This window comes from Pollachius pollachius, assembly GCF_949987615.1.
Source record: "Pollachius pollachius genome assembly, chromosome: 3".
Classification (NCBI taxonomy): Eukaryota; Metazoa; Chordata; class Actinopteri; order Gadiformes; family Gadidae; genus Pollachius; species Pollachius pollachius.
Genome location: NC_136936.1, coordinates 14638110 through 14658395, shown reverse-complemented (window position 1 = coordinate 14658395; position 20286 = coordinate 14638110). Strand labels below are relative to the sequence as shown.

Sequence of the window (20286 nt, the reverse complement as noted above, 5' to 3'; positions counted from 1 at the left end):
TTTAGATTCATTGCAAAGAGATGTTTCATGATCATCTAATTATTCACAATCTATTGTCGAAAAAGGATTTATCAGCTATTATCATCGAATCATTCATCAACAGCCTTCCAAGATAATGTTGTACAATTGAATTGAAAACTAAGTATTGTCCTTAATGTGCAGACGGCAGTTTAGAGTAAAAGAAAGGCACAGCATGACCCTGCATTCAGCTGAAGCGGCTGCAGTCTAGTCTGTTTTAGTAGGAACAGCAGCGAGATAAGCCCTGTTTCTCCCCTCCCCCAGCACTTCCAGCTGCGTCTTAAAGAAACAGAGCGATGATGTGGCTCAGAGCCTCGTTGGCGCAGTAGGCAGCGCGTCAGTCTCATAATCTGAAGGTCGTGAGTTCGAGCCTCACACGGGGCAGTAGTTTTTACTTCATTTTCATAATCGTTTTTTAGCTCTAGTCAACAAATAATACAAAACAGTTCATACATGTTATTTCATTTTGAAATATTTAGTGTTCTTTGTTGTTTTAATAGGATGGTATTTGTCTTGTCTGCCTCAAAAAAAAATCATTGTGTTGATTGACTGCGTAAGGCAGATGTTGCACCGTTTTCTGATAAGAAGCTGTTAAATATAAAATGAGGCTAATTGTCAACGTAAAAAGCAAACCTCTCCTAAAAGCATTCTGATTATATTTAATTGACAGCCGATGAAGATGAGAAGGTTCTTGAGAGGTTGCGTAATTTGAGCTATGGAACTGACTTTTTTGAGAGCTTTGTGATGTTAATTCCTTCTCTCCTCGTCTTTTTATGCTCCGTGTGGCAATTCATTACTTCCCCTCCCCCGAGCACAGATTCCCTCTCTCTTTCTCTTGTCGTCTCGAAGAAAGCCTGGAGGAGGAGGAGGAGCAACAGGCTGTGCATGGGGAGAGGGGACAGCGTAGCAGATAGGGATGATGGACGGTTGGAGGGAAGGATGGAAATGGGAGTAAAGGGAAAACAAGGCTATGATGTTTCCTGAGGCGTGTTTATCTGGGCTCTGAGCATTTGTGCTAAACTGACCTATAGCACGTTTGAGTTCTTGATTTATAGTTTTCCTCTGGCTCTGTGTTGGTACCGTCTGAGGTGTGTGTGGATGTGTGTGTTTATGAGAGTGTAGACAGGTGTTGTGTTTATAACATTCTTTTTTGACATTTTCAACAAATACATTTGGGGCATGGTTTCCCTAGATAGTGTAGGTATAATGTAAGTACTCTCTTACAATACATCCTCCAAGTTCCTCAGTGTGACATTCTGAACTCACCACTTGTTTCCAAGGGATGTCTTAATATCAGCTTCATGCTGCTACTACTGTGGGCATCGCAGACTGACTGACTTTATGTCCGCATTATTGTCCTGTTTTGACCTGATTTGGTCGTGGTGGCGGAGACTCAATGGGTCACCTAGGCTAATGAGTCATTGGTATGTTGACCTCCCGGGCTGAAGGCATGCACATCATCATCAGGCATTAGCTACTCAGGAATACAATTCAGCTAATGATTTGCACACACAGATTATAGAGGTGAACTGGGATCTATCCTGTTTTCGTTCACAATTCGCAAAAATGCGTTGGATTTTGTTTTTCTGGGATCCAGAGATGCATATCCACAGCTACGTCAGAGATTTAAAAAATAATTGCGGACAATACTTTTGTCATAAATTTGACTCTATACGACTGATCTTAAAGCTATTTCCTGTTTCGCACCCCAGTCCTATATTTATCCTGTCTCCCTCCCACAAACTATTTATTTTTGTTCTCTTCTTTGCCCTTTCGCAGTTCTCAAAAGAGACCCTAGCTAATATTTATTCGGCGTACATCGACAACTTCCTCAATGCCAAAGACGCGGTGAGGATTGCGAAGGAGGCCAAGCCAGCGTTCCTGAAGTTCCTAGAGGTGGGTGTTGTCCATCCAAACATGTGTTCCCCATTCTCCTCTAATGCTTTAGCAGTCATTAAACACAACGATCCTCTAGATTTAGTATGTGCGCCTTTTAGGAATTCAAACAGAACTGAAATAGATTTATGTCAAAGTGATTGAAAGTGAATTTCACTTTGACCACAACTGTATGAACTGGTCACCTGTGTTGGAATCTCTATAAACTGATACCTGCATATGAATGCAGAATCTGGAGGGTTTTGGTAATAAAAGCACAGGTTTACGTTTGAAGTCCAAGCAGTATTAACCAATCATGTTTGAGCGGAGTTTGGTTGGAAATTATGTAGTATCGAGTTGAATACTATTATGTGTATATTTGCACCACGGTAAAACAACATTTTCGATGTCCAGATGTGGACCTTTATACTTGAGCTGCTGTACCTCCTTCTGGCAAAGAAAGTGAAGAACATAGTCCTTGTATTATTCTAATATACCTTATTTCCTCTGTTCATCTTCCATCCATGCTTCTGTCTGTCTGTCTGTCTGTCTGTCTGTCTGTCTGTCTGTCTGTCTGTCTGTCTGTCTGTCTGTCTGTCTGTCTGTCTGTCTGTCTGTCTGTCTGTCTGTCTGTCTGTCTGTCTGTCTGTCTGTCTGTCCCTCCCCTCACAGCAAAGCATGCGTGAAAACAGGGAGAAGCAGGCACTTGGGGACCTGATGATCAAGCCTGTCCAGAGGATACCCCGCTATGAGCTGCTGGTGAAGGTAAGCTGCTGCTGCTGCTGCTGCTGCAGATGGGCTGGTCGTCATGATAACCGGGGGGGGGGGGGGGGAAGGCTGAGGTGGTGTGTGCTAATGGGGAATAACTCGCCTATAAATCTGTGCTATCACTCCGAGGAGGATATAACCATTGGAGAAGCTTACTCTGATGAAATAAATGTTGTCAATGTTGCCCAGTCACAATAAGCCTCAAGCTGCCTATTTGGGAGATTGCAGTAGACACCAGTGCATTTTGTTGTGAGACAAACGTTATGTAATATGTTTGTTTGTGTATGCCTGTAATCTTGGATGTGCACCAATGACTACATGGACATATATATCACGTGTTCACTTCGTAGTGCATGCAGTGCACTGTCTTCAGCATGGAACACACACACACACACACACACACACACACACACACACACACACACACACACACACACACACACACACACACACACACCCTCAGCAGTATTCTGATAAATTATCTCCATTTTGTTTGTGTGCGTGCGTGCGTGTGTGTGTGTGTGTGTGTGTGTGTGCGCGCGCCTCCAGGACCTGCTGAAGCACACCCCGGAGGAGCACCCGGACCACCCGTACCTGCTGGACGCCCAGCGGGACATCAAGCGGCTGGCGGAGAAGATCAACAAGGGGCGGCGGTCGGCGGAGGAGGCAGAGCGGGAGACCCGGGTCATGCAGGAGATCGAGGCTCACATCGAGGGGGTGGAGCATGTGAGACACGCTGGATACCACTGGATATGGGGCCTCCTCCTGCACTCTTTCCCGTAGCCTTACAAAGGCTGGAGTAGTTTACCATGGCCGCCACCATGGTTGTGCTCAATGCATTTGTTCTCCAAGAAAAGGGTCTGTTGAAGGTGCTTGCATTGTGGAGATTTAACAAAAGTGTGTGTGTGTGTGTGTGTGTGTGTCAGATTATGAATCCCCAGCGGAAGTTTCTGAGACAAGAGATGGTCATGGAAGGGGTAAGAACACTTTCTATTGGTATTTGGTGATTCATGAAACACTTTGAATGATTTCAATGCACAAAGGTGGATCTACGAGATCACACCACTGATCACAAAGCTTGTTAAGTTAATCGTTAATACCTGCAAGGCTGAACGGCGTGCTGGTTAATTGTATCCCTGTGATACTAAGGGAGGTCAGCATCAGACTCTCTCCATTGCTCTCACCCTGAGCCTCTTCTCTCCCCTCCCCCTGTAGAAGACCGTGGGCGGCAGGAAGGACCGCTCGCTCTTTCTCTTCACCGATCTGCTCATCTGCACCACTCTCAAGAGGAAGTCTGGCTCCCTGAGACGCAGTTCCATGAGCCTGTACGACTCACTCACACACAATCAAGCACACACATAAGGGTTGCACACACACATGCCCAGGCATTCACTCACTCACTCACACACAATCACACGCACACGCACACACAAGGGTCGACACACACACAAGGGTATCACACGCACACACTCAAACACAAACACACACGCGCAAACACAAACACACATGCATACATAATCACACATAAGTGCACGCTGCTAATGCAAGTAAACTAGCTTTGTTGTGTACAGGGAATGGGTTAACCTAGCAATTCTTAGTGCTTTGCACTTGGTTCTATGAACATCCTTACTGTACTGACAGCAATATATTGTTTCTCCTTCTTCTGAAAAATGTACTTATTGTAAGTCACTTTGAATAAAAGTGTCTGCTAAAGGGGCTAAATGTAAAGGTAAACACATGAATATATACACAAATGTCTTCTATACTTTCAGTTTTGTTAAACTCTAAACTGACCTACACTGCCCCCTACTGTTGAGCATCGGACACACAGATGTTGCCAGGCTGCCAAGGTTTACATTATTTTTGTCCCTTGTTGTTCCTGTTTTCATTTGTTCATTTGTTTCATCACCACCTATTCAGGTATTCTGCTGCTAGTGTGATCGATACCTCCAGCAAATACAAGTTCCTTTGGAAACTCTCTCTGGAGGACATAGAGATGGTGAAAAGTAGGTTCTTGCTTATAATTTTACTACTGGTATTTTTCAGTTAATAGTTCTTTCATGTAATATATAGTGAAATAACCCTTCACTTTCTTGGGAGGCCTATTATATGTTGCCCATAATGTATAGTATTAGGCATCCACTATGCTGCAGTCTACTGACTATGCTTGTTGCACGTTAGACTCCTCCCAGGCAACAAACAAGGAGAACATCCAGAAGATGATTGGCCGATTGGATGAGGATCTGAATACATTGGGTCAGATTAGCAAACTCTCTGAGACCCTCAGCTTCCCACACCAGGTACTGTAACGCACGCCCACACACGACAGCACACATACGCACGCACCAGCGCACGCAGGTTGCCATCAACCAACCAATTGCACACTGCCCATCATCCAACACATGTGTTGTCATCATAATGATGTACATAGTATGTGCATTAAGGGTAAAGCAGCCTCATCAACATGAAGTCGTCATAAATCGCACCCGTGTACAGTCAAAGTTAAACGCACCGTTACAGTGCTTGGCCTCTGGCTAACTTGCCATTTAGGGCTTTTATGGGCAGGGCGGTAAAGGAGCTCCGAGGGTACTGTTGAGCCTTGGGTTCGTTTGCCTGCGGGAAGAAGCTGGTACTCAGGGGAAAGGACATGAGCGGGGTCGGACAAATGTTTTTGGACCAGTCATGTGGGATGCTGTGTGACTCCCATGTCAGGAGGACAATGGGGTTGCCAAACCAGGCTGAGATGCCATACTGAAGGATTCCCTTAACTAGTGTACGAGCGAGGAGGGGCAACACTTAGTGGTTGACGGGGGAGACCCTCAGCCTACAGATGAATTGTAGCCGTTGTTGGACCCTAATGCAAAGCTTTTCTACCGGAAAAGTCCATGGCAGACCTTTTCTACCTGAACATTCCATGTCAATTTGTTGTCAATATGTAGGCCCAGGTTTCTGTCAGGGTCAACCTGTGGTCATGTACTGACCCAGGTTGATGGGGAACCACTGGTGAGTGGTCTCCATGGATCTGGGGTTGAACCCATCTCGACTCTTCTCTTAATGTTCAGGGCGAGGAAGTGGTTGTCACACCACTGCACAAAGTTCAGTTGTTCCCTGCCAAAACATTTTTCTAATATCTTCCTTACTGTGTCATTTCATCCGCACATAACTTTGTCCACATTACATTATTGTCATTTTATTTATACATATTTTTCAGTTTTGATGTTTAAATGTCATGCTCCTCTTATTCCTGTCTCTTTATCTCCACTATATTATTCCTCAAATGCATTATTTCTCCATCCACACTGTTGATTAACTAAGACCTGGCTGCGATCCTACATTTCTAAGCTACCACACGTTTTTCTAAAACCATCTCCTTTAATAATTTCTTTCCCATAATGTCTCCCCCGCAGTCGCTGGACGAGGTGATCAAGGACCTGATGGCCTCGGTGCACCGGGAGCTCTCGGACAAACAGTCGCTGGCCTTCAGCATGACCTTCCTGCCCACCAAGCTAGAATTCACCACCGCCTCGGCCGAGAGCAGCTTCCTCTTCGAGTTCAGCTCTCCCGACGCCCGCTCCAACTTTGAGCAGGCCTTCGAGGACGCCAAGAAGAAGCTAGGTGAGAGGCCTTAGGTCAGAGACCGAGCTGGGTGAGGATAGGGAACTGTTCTACTGAGAGGACACTGCCCATCTGACACTGACGTGTGGTTTCGCTAATTAGGTAAAAGGGGCAGGGGACAGTGTGGTGGTTAGGGTTTTTTAATCCCAGCCGAAAGGTACTGGGTTTGATCCGCTAATGTCCAAAGTCTACTTGTAAGCATCATTATGACAAAATGCCTCCCTCCTTCCCTTAACCTGCTCCTTAATGAAATGTATCTGAATTCACACAAAACAATGACTACATACAAATACCTAAATTTGACCAGAAGATGTCGCTATATCCACACAAACTGGTAGTGGTAGTAGCTCAGTATTTGCTTTCTTGTCATTTTTGTTTTTCAATTGCTAGCTTGATTTGTTACACTTTAGACGAGCAGTCATTTTACTGACTGACACTTTTACTTTTTTGTGTGTTTTTTTTGTTATTCGTGTCCAGCCATGAACAAAGACCAGTGGGACCCAGAGTTTCTGAAAGCCATTCCAATTATGAAGACTCGCAGTGGAATGCAGGTGAAGGGAGATCTCTGCTGTGTGTGTGTGTGTGTGTGTGTGTGAATGTATATGTGCCTGTCTGTCAGCAGTTATCCTTAAAACAACAGCTCATCAGCTCATCAATATTGATTTTGTAGACTACACGGCTATCTTTGACAGCCTGTTGTTCAGTTTTGGCGGCAAGTGTTTACATTTGCAAGAGAGTCCGGTCACTGAGTTGTTATTGTTGTTTCTCTGTCTCCGTAGTTTTCATGCGCCTCTCCCAGCCACAGTTGCCCAGACAGTGGTTGTGAGGTGTGGGTGTGTAACAGTGACGGCTACGTGGGACAGGTCAGTGCAGATACACACAAATCTACTCACAGTTCAACACATGAAAACAACTGACCAACCATTTAGCTTGAATTGCTGTGCCTGTGTAAACAAGTTATTGACATTAGGCGTCAAACAAATATTTGTGGAACAATGATCAGAGTTGAATATGGTAAGAAGAGTTGAATATGGCTTCTCCAGGTGTGTCTACTGAACATCAAGGATGAGCCCACAGTGGAGGCCTGCATCGCTGTCTGTTCTGCCAGGATCATCTGTATTGCTGCTGTACCGGGCCTGAAGGGCAGGTCAGCACACACCTACACGCACACACACACACACACACACACGCCCATGAACAAACACACGCACCCAGCGTGTATATTCAATATCATACAAGTTCATTCATAATAAAAAAAATGTGTATGCATCTTTTTGATGATACTTTTAATAATAATAATATTTGATTCATATCTACCGCCCACTATTTGACTAATCTTCACTTTACATCAACCATCAGTAACTCCTCTTATTCACCCCGTAGGGATCGAGGAGTGGAGCCCGCTCATGCCCCGCCCCCTGCATCTTCTTGCCACGCCCATGCTCAACCCCAGCTGCACATATCCATCTCTCATTCATCGCTGGAGCTCAGCAATCAGCCTGCAGGTGTGTTCTCTTATGTGTGCACAATGTGTTTGTTAAGGTTGAGGGCCTTTCTTTTGTCAGCGCCACAAACGTCTGGGTTCTACAACAGCTCAGCTATTCTATATTTTATCAAAATATATGCAAACTTTATAATTGTAGCTATTTGTTTAATTCTGACAATTGATTTGTTTCCAACTATTTTACACTTTTTTAATGATTTTCATGTTTTCATTGTATTCTCCAATTAGACTTTAAAATTTTGAACTCTGTTCAAATCTTTTCCCTTAATAAGAGCTGGTCAACCTTTCTGTACCTTGCTTAAACTGTCACTTTATTGAAACATATTTTCAACCACACTTTGCCCTACAGCATTCACTGCATTTTCTGTAGGAAATGCATTTCCTAGTCTTACAATTTTTACTATTAATCAAAATAAATAAGCAGCTTATTTTCAATCAACTGATCGATCAATTAATGAACTATTTCTTGTTGTTTTGTGATAGTTTATTTTGCTTAATGTATGAAAGAGATCCACATAAGTAGGTATACTTGAAGATATTCCGTTAGACTTCATGAAGGCATTGATCACTGGAAAAACTCCCAAAATATTTTTCTGAATAATTTCTAAATTCCCTGTTCACAGGCGCGGGGGCGGAGATAGTGCCCTTTGACAGCGATGACACGGATGATGAAGACTCTCCTAGCCCCTCCTCCACCTTACAGAGCCAAGCCAGCCGCTCTACCATCTCATCTAGCTATGGCAGTGAGTACAATCACCCAACACAGCAGTGTGCACATCCCTACATTCACCCGTAAATCGATGGCTGGAGATTAAGATTGCAGGAAATTCTTTGAAATGTATTGACAACGCAATATTGACAAACCGAATAAACTTAAAGATCCCATGGCATGCTACTTTATGAAAGCTTTTATATAGCTGTTAGTGGGCCCCTAATACAGTACTTGAAGATGTTCAAGAAATTCAGCCTTGTTGCAGAATTACAGCCACTTACTGCCGAGTCACCACCGCCTTGGCAGCGGTGGTGCCTCGGCAGCGGGCAGCAGGGCTCCGGCGGGAGACAATCGCGGGCAACAATCCCTTTCTCCTCCATGTCGCGGTTCATGTACTTCAGGGAGTCAAGGCCAAAGTTCCTTTCCCCCAATTCCTTCTCAACCATGGCTGAGGTGACCCCCACTACGAGTCTCGTTGTGGAAATGCCAGAGACTGGTGTTATGCGCCATAACACCAACAGCAGAACGGCTATCCAAATATCAAAGAAGTGTATAACACTTGCGTTACATTGTGTGTATTCACACCCACATACACACACACACACACACGTGGCACTCGCACGCTCCAATTCATTGTCTCATTGCCGGGCCAAATTCTCTGGGCGGGCAAAGCAGAGAAAGGGGAGGTAACATGTCCCCGTAGGACGACATACGGGGAAAATTCCAAATTGGCGCTTCCGAGCTTTGTTTTTTCAAAGGCAGAGCAGGATACCTAGTGCTCGTTTTACACCTAACGCCATTTCTAGCTACTGGGGGACCATAGGCAGGCTAGTGGAACTCATATTAATGTTAGAAAACCTCATGAAGTGAAATTTTCATGACATGGGACCTTTAGGAGTTATTTATAATTAAGGGTACAAATAGTATAAGATAAATATAGTCTCTGCAGAGAGGCCACACAACACGATAAGCATACAAAGGTTGAAGCGCTGTAGTTTTCCCTTAAGAGTGGACACACTCCAAGTTCTAGTCTAAGTTCTTTAAGGCAAATGCACAACAAGCATCCAGTAGCAGTCATTGCTGGCAATGAAATTCAAGTGTTTAAGCTTTCCTCGACAGTGCAGGTAAAGTAATAAATACGTTAAAATAAAATAAAAGTGAGTAAAAATACCGAGAGTGATAATATCACTTTGTAAATTGTTATATATATATGCACAGTAAACATACATAGTACCGTTTAAGTTATAAGTTATTTTGAGTGTGTTTGTTGGGCCGTGGTGGGGTGATCACAGTCCAGAGTTCAGAAGTCTTGGTGGTTTTGGGGACGAAGCTGTCCTTGACCCTGGTGGTTCCTGTGCGGATGCTAATGTGCCGTCTGCCAGACGGTATAGTAACTCAGTGAAAGGTTTATGGCTCGGGTGGCTGCGGTCCCTGAGTATAGGCTGGGCTCTTCCCCTACATCTCTGAGTAGAGAGGTCCTGCACGGCTGGCAGCCCAGTCCTGGGTATGTGCTGGGCAGTTTCCACCACCCTCTGCAGATCCTTGCGGTCGAGGTCAGTGCTGGTTGCCATACCAGGTGTTGATGCAGCTAGTCAGGTGAGCAACACCTGATGAGTTCCTGTCCACCTGTGTGATTCCAGCTTTTCCTCCTTAGCTCTCACACCACCATCCAGTCACCGGGTTTCAGGCTATGGAGTGGTCCTGTAGCAGGTTTTGGTAGTGCGTCTTGCACCCATCGGTGTATAAGAGTTGAGGACAATGTTATACAATATCTGAGGGGGGGGGGGGGGGGTCCTTTTACTGCATTCCCCCTTTTGACACATGGTCGTGCCCATGCATAAACTTTGCATAGTTGGGTTAATGCCAGCTGGGGAGGCCCCACCCATATACCATCTATTTTTGATACACTCTGCCTTCTTCCATTGCGACCTCTCCTTGTCAGAGGCGCGTTGTTGGAGGTCTGCCAGTGGTGCTGTGGGTATATCTGGGTCAGGGACAGATACATGTACATATATTGCATGTGCTTTTGCCACTATGTCTGCACAGCCCTAGACACAAGTTCCTTACTGCGAGTGTGAGCTCCACATTTGCAAATTGCTCATTTAGCTGGGAGTAGCATCGCCTCTAGCAACTCAGCAACCAAGGTGTGGTGGGTGCCTCAGTTTGCATGTGGATGTTAGGAAGTCCCTGTCCAGGGTGCCAAAATCATGTACTACGCCGAATGCATTGCGATGTTTGTGTAAATGTTAGCTGATTATCCTTCAGCCTGTTTACAGGCCTCTGTCAAGGGTATTGGCTCAGCAGCCTGAGCTGAGAGATTAGAAGGCAATGAGCCAGAGGCTAGTGTCTCATGGGGATTCACTACAGAAAACCCAAGCTCATTACGAACGGTTTCCTTTTTGCGAGAGGCGGAGCCGTCCACAAACTGTTTCACTTCCAGGTTGGATCAGTTCAGATCCTCTGTTACAGCAGCGAGACAATCATGGTGTTCTTCACCATATCCTTCTGTGGGAAGCAATGTATCAGGGTTTAGCACATTGCAATGCTTTACAGTGCTGTCAGGCATTTGAAGCAGGCATGTGTTGCAGTGCAGCCATGGTGCAGCAGAGAGGTGAAAGGTTTTCTGATCTGATAGTGATAGGGACACAGCGTGGGGAACGGGCAGGGTGACATCTGTATAACGTACAAAGTCTCAGGAGCTGTGCACTGCCTTCTCTGAAATACGCCACTGGTCGTAATTGGCCCCCATGCTCCTGGAGCAGTAGTAATGTCATGTAGCCGTCACGTTTGTCAATAGTCGGGTCCGACACAGGCCCGACCCAAAAGGTTGGGTCGGGCCTGGTAGACCAAGATTCGGGGCCTGCTGTAAGGCCACAGAACGCTTCTTCTACGTTTGGAGTCCAAACCAACTTGGAACTAGGGGTCTCCCCTGAGCCGTGAGCCATTGCACTCAGGGGTCCTTCAAATGCTGAGTAATTAGGGATCAACATTCTGCACTAAGATGATGTGACGGGGCTTCTTTTTTTTGGGGCAACCTCAGCACCAATGTCCTTACTTGCCACAGTTGAAGCCCCCCACGGAACTGCTTTCTCTACCTCGGCCTTGTGTGCCTCTTCCATGGAACAAGGCGAGACATTGCCTCTTGAATGTCACTAACTGTCCATGTTGTGTGCACCAGCATGAGGCTGTGATCTTGTGCAGCCGCCTCTTAGTAAGGTCAAAGGGTGATAAAAGTTCCATCAATTTATTTCTCTTTCAATCTGTCTCTCTGTCTTGTTTCTATAATTTAGCTCTTGAAAGCAGTTGCTTTTCTTGTTGTGTGAATTTGTATGCAGCTATATGATTCTTGCACTTTTTTGGTGTATTTCTTGATTGTTGAATCCGGTTTCTGTTATTCGCTTTGGACAGAGTAATGTAATATCTGTGCACATTTGCATGTACTCACGGACAGCAGTAGGTTAATACCCTCTCCCTCCCTCTCCTCCGTGAACAGACGAGGAGGGCCAGGGCCTCAAGGACATGGCCACAGAGACCACCAGCAGTGAGGAGGAGCAGGAGTTCCCGGCCCCCAACCCCTACGGGACCACGGGCGTTTCGGGGGGCGTGGGAGCGGGTCGCGTCCACCCGGAGAGCCCCATGGACGGGCGCGCCATGCGGAGGTCATCCCGGGGCTCCTTCACCAGGGCCAGCCTGGAGGACCTGCTGAGCATCGACCCGGAGGCCTACCAGAGCTCAGTGTGGCTGGGCACCGAGGACGGCTGGTATGGGGGCACCCACACACACACACACACACACACACACACAGAGACACACATCTACACACATTCACACACACAAACACCACGTTTGCATGTTACATCCACAAGTAATAAACGGTGTGTTTCTCTCTTTGTTCTGCTGTCTGCTGGGTAGCATCCATGTGTACCAGTCCTCTGATAACATACGCAACCGGAAGAACAGCATGAAGATCCAGCACTCTGCCTCCATCCTCTGCATACTGTGAGTCTCCTGGTCTGAGTCCACCAAGACATGTCGGGTTGCAGACGGGCAGTTTTAATTGTGTATTAATCTCTACTCTATATGTGCCTATTCTTTTGTGTTGTTCAGATATTTGGATAATAAAGTGTTTGTATCACTGGCCAACGGAGATGTCATTGTCTATCAGAGAGAAGCCGGTAAGCACAAACTGTGGGTGTGTGGAAGGAAGGGGGTTAAAAAATCACATTTTAAAACGTATAGCCCTGCTTTATTTGAATTATCTAGTAATCATACATATATATATGTGTGTTTATTATTATATATATGATCTAGTTCCCGTTACTTCTTTTCCGAAATGGTCAGAATAGCCATAGCCATTTGCCAATCTGCGATCGACTTTTTGACCCTTCGCCTCCAGGAAGCTTTTGGGATGCCCAGTCCTCCCAGACACTGGGTTTGGGGACAGCCAGCAGCCCCATCACCAAGATGGTGCCGGTGGGCGGCAAGCTGTGGTGCGGCTCCCAGAACAGAGTGCTGGTCATCAACACCAGCACACTGGTGCAGGAGGTAGGGCCGTCGGCAGGCTGCGGAGCACGATGGAGGGGTGTAGCGACTCCTGGGGGGGGGGGGGGGGGGGGGGGAATTTGCAGTGTACGGATATAGAGGAGTGGACACGGAGAGAGGTGTGTGATGGGCTGGTGGATGCAGAGGAATGCTTAACGCAGGGTCGTTGTCTTGGCAGCAGCAGTAGCAACAGCGTGTATTGGATGATAGACACTAGAAACAAAATGTAATTTCTCTCTTCCCTTATCTGTCCCAACTGCCGTCTAAATCCCTCTCTCTGTCTGTGTTTCCCTCTGATCGTCATCCTATGCTCTATCTTTCGCTCTCCCGACTCATCACTCTCTCTTTTCTTAACTATTTTCTCTCTCTCTCTCTCTCTCTCTCTCTCTCTCTCTCTCTCTCTCTCTCTCTCTCTCACTCTCACATCCATCCCATGCTCCCATTTTAATGAACCCGCCCCTCCCCAGCACTGGTTCCAGGTTGGCACGGACAGCAGCCGCTGCGTGACATGCATGGTGGCGTACGGCCAGGGGGTTTGGCTGGCCCTTCAGGGCAGCGCCCTGGTCAGGCTGTACCACGCCCAGACCTGGGAGAGCCTAACGGAGGTGGACGTGGCCCCGGCCGTGCACAAGATGCTGGCAGGTAAGCGTTGCCTTCCTTCAATAGACACAAACATATACATACACGCACACACACACACACTCTGGATTTAAACTCCAATGTATGCAAGTCTACCAGTAGGCGGCGTTGAACAAGATGACTCTGGAGGACAGTGTCTGCTTTATGACTAAAAAGTACATATGAATTACATCAAGAATGCAAACCTCACTTTAAGGCCATGATCTCTCATAATACATTGTGCCCCAGGACATCCCATGAAAGCATGACCAAAGCATTATATGACAAAGGCATTAGATAGCGAGGTGGATAGTTAGACCACCAGGTGGCAGCCACAGCTCAATTGCTTGAGATTGCTTGAGACTTGGAACGATGCCCTGTACTGAGCTTCCCTCAAGCTCATATTGTGTATATTTCCAAGCTGCTTTTATTAATATATATATATATACAAAGACACCAGGAAACAAAAAGTGAAAATAAAAATAAATAATTTAAAATAAAATAACTTTAGGTAAAACCATAATTAAATTTATTGCTGTTGAAGAGGGTGGGTTATCTTGATACCGAGATACTCAAAGCCTGACTTGGACAGACGAAAAAGGAAATCAAGATTACTTTGGTGCCAAGGTATTGATTGGGAAAACTTTCACTTTTCTGAAAACTCTTCAGTGGGGGGATGGAAGACACTGGGTTTGTTTCATACAGCAAAAGCTCATTTGCACAAAGGGATTAACCTCACTCTCACCAGATGAATTTCGTTCCACCTAGCTCAACTCATCCATCTGGGATCGCTCCCGTTTGGTGGGATTTGGGGACAAGATTTAATGGTCGAGCCAATCAGGACCGCCGGGCGGGATTTGTATAGATGTGTCGTAGCGGAGAAGCGACTGTTTTGATTTAGACAACAATGGCGGCTTGCATCGAGGAAGCAAGCGTCAACATTGATGCTTCTATTTCATCCGTGTTGTCCAATCTAGCGAATATTCTTTCTTTTAAAGAACATTAGAGAACGCTCTCATCAGCGTCGCTGGTTGCTTTCGATGTGACTGGTTGAAGTAGCACGTCAATAAAGATGACGGTTTGTCCAAGTGGTTTATCCAATCATATGCAAGGATTTTTGTTATGGCCCAGCTTTCTAAAACACCTCTCCAATGGATTGATCCCAGATGGATGAGTGGAGCTAGGTGGAACAAAATTAATCTGGCGAGTCAGGTAACAAAGGGATACCGTATGCTCAACATATAGCCCATGAAACACTGGAGATAGGGTGAGACCTTTAGCGCTTTGGAGAGCGCTTCGACTCTGTATAGCAGCCTAATCCATGAAATAAGTTTATCACCAAATCCAACTATCGCAGGCCAAACCTGAGATAATAGTGGGAAACTCTAAATCCATACGGAAATTGCCCATATCACTTCTGTCAGAGGAATATCCAGTAGAAAGGGGCATATTGGATGGATATGTGGATTAGTGGCTAGAGCGGTCCAGAACAAGGTCCAAAAAAACTGTTTACATTTTTAATAATAATAATTACATTTTCTTATCTGAGGTGCGGATGCGATAATCCGACAGCACAAGGCGGCCTGCCTGAGAATCACAGCTCTGCTGGCCTGTAAAGACCTACTTTGGATCGGCACCAGTGCAGGTATTCATAAACAATCATTGTATTTGTCAACAGCACACAGTAACTAGCTTGAATGTGAACGTTTTCATGTGTTTACATCACTATGAGTTCATTCATTTAAATGGAAGAGAAAACCCCTGGGCTTATCTGAACTAATCCTTTCTAGGTGTGGTGCTCACCCTGGCCATCCCAGTGGTGAGCTCTGGGACTGGGGCAGCCACTCTCAAGTCTCCACTGGTGCCCATGGGGTCTGCTCACGGGCACACAGGCCACGTCCGCTTCCTGACCTCCATCGAGTTCCCGGAAGGCTTTGACGTGAACTTCCCCAAAACATCAAATGAATTTGCAGGTAGCTATGATGTCTGTTAAATTATGTTGTTTAACACGGGTGTGTTATCAATGTCTAATACTTAAAAGACAATCCCAATTTAAACTCCCATTTGATTAGTTTGTGTTTGTCCTTTTTTCTGCAATGTCACCAATCTCAGGTAACCAATCACAAGGCAGCAGTGCAGACAACGGAGGACACGGCAGTCTCCAGAGGCGGGACTCAACACACCACGTCATTCCCAAGACCAATCATCTTGTGATCTCCGGGGGCGACGGCTACGAGGACTTCCGGCTGACCAATAGCAGCGAGACAGTGGGGCGGGACGACAGCACCAACCATCTGCTGCTGTGGAGGGTCTAGGGTCTAGGACCAATTAACCCTTGTCAACAGGATCCTGTTGACCCCTCAAGCTCAGCATTTGTTTTAGAAATGCACACAACACTGCCCTTTGCCTTGTGTGACCCCCCTACACCTGAATATTTATATTTATTGTGTCTTGTGTTTGGTGCGATCCGTCTCCATGTGCATAGTGGCCATGGACAGTCTCCTGAACAGACTCCCTCTGTGGATCAGGTGTCTTCTTTTCAATGTTGTGTGCATCATTCCTCCTGTGCATGGTTATCCCATGCGTGTGTGTGTTTGTCCTCTTACTAGTACTGTCCAGTCACTGAACAAAATCACATCCCAAATCAAAGAGAGAGGAAAACAAAGAGGAATTTGTGACCGTCCTTCAGTATTGAAGATAGAAAGACAGTGGATTGGATGGAAAGATGGAAATAGAGTGGGAGGCATTGACTCTGTTGGTCGAGTGTCACACACACGTCAACTCCTGAAGGAGCATGGGTGAAGCATATGCTGCTAGGTCTTATTCCACTCTATCGTCCCTCTAGCTTTGTAAAAGCATGAGACCGGGAAACAGGAACAAGGAACCACAGTACACCGCCTCCCCACCAAATGCACTCCTACCTAAAAGGGAGTTGTTTGATTGGAAAGCGTGCACAACATGACCTCTTGGGTCGATTTCACTTTATCGTTTACTGACGTATTTTGCGGCTGCAGCCCACGGCTAAGCAAAGTGCTTAACATCTACAAGACTTCAGTTCAAGCCCAAAATAAACAAAAAGGAGATGCTGGTGTCCTGTCGAATCAGCTACTCGACCTCCCAAAATACCGGAGATCAGTTATTCCTTGGATCCACTGGTGTGGAGCTTGAAGACAGCAGCCAGCCCTCAGGCTGTTCTAATGGATGGTGAGACACACCATCAACACAACTCTTTGTCACTTGCCTAGAAAGGTAGCATGAGAAGAGTGCAATATATGGTATGGCAATTTGACAAAGATGTACACACATGCATAATTTTACAAACTTACACACACAAGATTTGTACATATCTACAATTAGAAACCTGACTTATTTTTTTGTTTTGATTTACAAATAATCACAATGCGTCTGTTTATTTCCTGTATACTACATTGGGGGAAAACCATACAATCAAATGGACCACCACTGTAACCGGTACAAATGATATACATCTGAAATGGCTACAAATACAAGTATGTATTTGTATTGTATGCTGTTACCTACCATTGTATTTAAGCCTATTGGTAGAGCACTCCTTCAGAAGGTCAGTTGAAATACTATTGCTCAGTCCCCAACTCTCTGGAGTGGAAGATATTCATGTACAGTATTTATGCTTTATTATTTTTTTCAAGCGCCTTTTTTGACCACTGAGTTTATGGAAGTACGTAGCTTACACACATTCTGTGGCAAAACTCTGTAACCGGTTTAATGTTGATTTATTTTCTTACTCTTAAACAAAAACAAGTGACTGAACAAAGACACACACGCCCTATGATAAAAAAAAGACTGATTGTGGATCAAACGAAAACATGCATGCGTGTCCGTTCTTACCGCAGATTTAGACGAGGTCAGAAGAACAAATTTATGTGCGGTTTTAAGACTAGAACATAATCCACTGCACGCAGACACCTACGCAAATCCCCCCCCCTGTTTCTGAAGTAGAGGTGACTAGCTCTCACACCGACACTCAAACCAACACACTTTCCCTGCGTTTTAAGGGTTAAGTGGTGGTTTAACTTGATCCCTGAAAAGCCTTTGAGACCTCCCGCTCTTTTCCACTCCATCCCGGCTCCTTCCACTCCTTTAAACTTACTCCATCCTCAGTGTGTTAGCATTGGGCTAGCTCCCCCAGTGGTTTCTAATGTGAGGGGCTGATTGGATTAGCTGTGTTGATAGCTGTCTGCTGGGTGACTAGGTACTGGAGTCTCTGCTTGTGTAAAATACATGTGACGCCTGGTAAATGAAACGGCCGCCTTCTGAACCTATGAATGTTATGTTGTGAATGTAGGCAGGTGAGGAATTGTTTTATGACCTTCTGCAAATAAAAAGGCTAAACACTACCAAACTATGAAACGATACAGAGGAAGGGAAAAAATAACTTTTCCCAAACAAATAATGTATGTTAATGTTATATGGTTGACTGTATGTTTCCAGTGCCAAGTGCTGTCCCCCTCACCCCACCCAGCATGTTTTTGCAATTGTAGTCACATCTGCTTTGGAAGTCAATTATCTATAAATTTGTGTCACAGTGTTAAGAGAGTAATACGTCTAGTTTTTTTAAGAGCAGTGTGTTATCTTGAGTGTGCGTGTATGTGCCATCACCGCCAATAGAGAGTTTGGCATTGTTGTCTACAAAGTGGGGCAGGCAGGTCCTAAATCTCTCAAATTGTACTTTTAGCTTCATGTGAACTAGTCTCTGAGGCAAAATAAAATCCATTTCACACCAGTACAGTCACTTTCACCCTTGGTTCAAGTGCATGATTTTTCTCCAATTTAGATTTCAACGAAGAATATATCATTAGATGGAACTTTTTTTGACAAGGAAAAATACAGATCCTAACACAGTCACATTCTAGATATAAAACACAAAATACAACAATCCACCAACCCCGCTAAAAGGAGACAGTATTAGAAGTGTGGCAATGCTCGCCAGTCAACATATTTCTATTTGGTCCTCTTAACTCACCCTGAAGATCTTGCAGTAAGTTATAAGTGAGTTATTTCTGCCTGTATTTGAACCTTTGGGGATTCTATTGATGTAAATAATTGGTATATATTGCCTTTTTCTGTAAATAGTAGACCCACGTTCCTCAATTGTTGATATGACTCTAATGGCATATTTATATACATATGTAGCCTATGTAATCCCCCTCTTGTTTGTCACTTAAAATGATATCTGAAGGATCAGCATGATAGACACTATGGTCATCAGATTGATACAAATGGCGATTAGACCCCAAACTGTTCAAAGATCACAAATTCATGCTTTTCCTTTTTTTTGCCAGGGCTGGGTCATAAACTAGCAAACCACCACATATTCTAGCAAAGGGAAATTATGATAACAACCGTAATACAATTTATACAAAAGCTTTATCACTTGATCCTTTCTCATTTGTAATCATTATACCTTATCAGTTACATAAAAGTTGCTGTTTCTGTTTTGTAGCTGTGGCATCCTCTTTGTAAGTAAAACAGTTCACTGGTGATATTTTATATGTGGCTGTGTTATTTCTTCATACAACAAATTCACATGGAATACATTTTTTTATGTATTACTGAATTAACATTCAGATTTGTAGTTGAGTGGGTATCCCTGACATTTTTGTTTTAACTCGATGTTAATGTATGCTTAAGCCCACTAACCAACAATGAAGTGTATTGTGATATGATAAGTCCACTCAACATCCTCTCTCTATCTGCGTGCACACGCACACAGCACACGCGCGCGAACAGAGAACCTCTGTACAGTGGTTGTGAATGCACGCTCACATCCATGCAAGCGCACTACTGCAGCTCTAGTGGCGAATGAGTAAAGACGCACAGTCGATAGAGAAGAGCAGCACAGGCACCCCCTTGTGTCACCACGGGATGCGGGCTTCATAATGTGTCATCTATTTGCATCCCAAGTTCCAACTCACTAGCTACGATCCGAATATATTGAATTTGTAGTTGAATAAGGGCCTATTTTGCCTCAAGCTTATGAGTGTATGCTTTAAAGCCATATATACATTTTATATTAGACGACCTTACTTTCTTTACTTTACTTATTCTCTGTATTATTACAGCCATACATGGGTGGAAAAGCGTTGATATGGGCCAATGGCCATCTCTTGTCTATCAGAATAGAAATGTTTGACTTTTTCTACTTGTCATTTGCATCACTTTTCTTCAATGGTGAACGCGATAGCTGTCTTAACCATTGAGATTTGCTGCTGTAAAGCCAAATGAAGGGTCCAGCCAATACGACTTAGGAGTCAGGACCTGAGACAAACTACACGAGACAGGTACCCGTCTCGTGCCTTTGTACCCGTCTCGTGCCTTGGTACCTGTCTCGTGAAACAGTTCTCGAGAGACAAGTACCTGTCTCGTGCCGGTTGTCGGTGCCGGTGGCACCACGCTGGTACCAGTCCTAGTGCCATCGGCAGCCTGGCTTGTTCGAGAGTATTCCAGCATTTATTTCCACTCGTCAACATGGGGACGAGGGAATATAGTTGATCAAACAGACACGAAAAGCAAATCGAGAGAGCCAAATCCCTAAAGAGAAAGAAGGCGCAGTACTAGCCACGCATGCAAACAGGCTCTCGCGAAGAAAGATAAC

The 20286-nt window shown here is 45.0% G+C and overlaps 1 protein-coding gene across 1 annotated transcript in view; it reads left to right on the top strand.

Moving 5' to 3' along the window:
- The window catches only part of arhgef17 (Rho guanine nucleotide exchange factor (GEF) 17), a gene marked incomplete at its 5' end in the record, with an annotated part of 58019 nt that extends 39800 nt beyond the window's left edge, over nt 1–18219 (top strand). The window contains 21 exons of the mRNA XM_079731260.1: nt 1798–1914; nt 2566–2658; nt 3211–3387; nt 3588–3638; nt 3877–3986; nt 4582–4667; nt 4843–4961; nt 6069–6276; nt 6754–6827; nt 7056–7139; nt 7320–7423; nt 7660–7781; nt 8404–8523; nt 11986–12253; nt 12405–12491; nt 12600–12667; nt 12889–13037; nt 13502–13676; nt 15202–15297; nt 15443–15625; nt 15765–18219. Coding sequence (XP_079587386.1) covers nt 1798–1914; nt 2566–2658; nt 3211–3387; nt 3588–3638; nt 3877–3986; nt 4582–4667; nt 4843–4961; nt 6069–6276; nt 6754–6827; nt 7056–7139; nt 7320–7423; nt 7660–7781; nt 8404–8523; nt 11986–12253; nt 12405–12491; nt 12600–12667; nt 12889–13037; nt 13502–13676; nt 15202–15297; nt 15443–15625; nt 15765–15967 — 2694 coding nt within the window. The 3' untranslated portion in view covers nt 15968–18219. The remainder of the gene's footprint in view (nt 1–1797; nt 1915–2565; nt 2659–3210; nt 3388–3587; nt 3639–3876; nt 3987–4581; nt 4668–4842; nt 4962–6068; nt 6277–6753; nt 6828–7055; nt 7140–7319; nt 7424–7659; nt 7782–8403; nt 8524–11985; nt 12254–12404; nt 12492–12599; nt 12668–12888; nt 13038–13501; nt 13677–15201; nt 15298–15442; nt 15626–15764) is intronic.
- Between the last annotated feature and the right edge of the window lie 2067 nt (nt 18220–20286).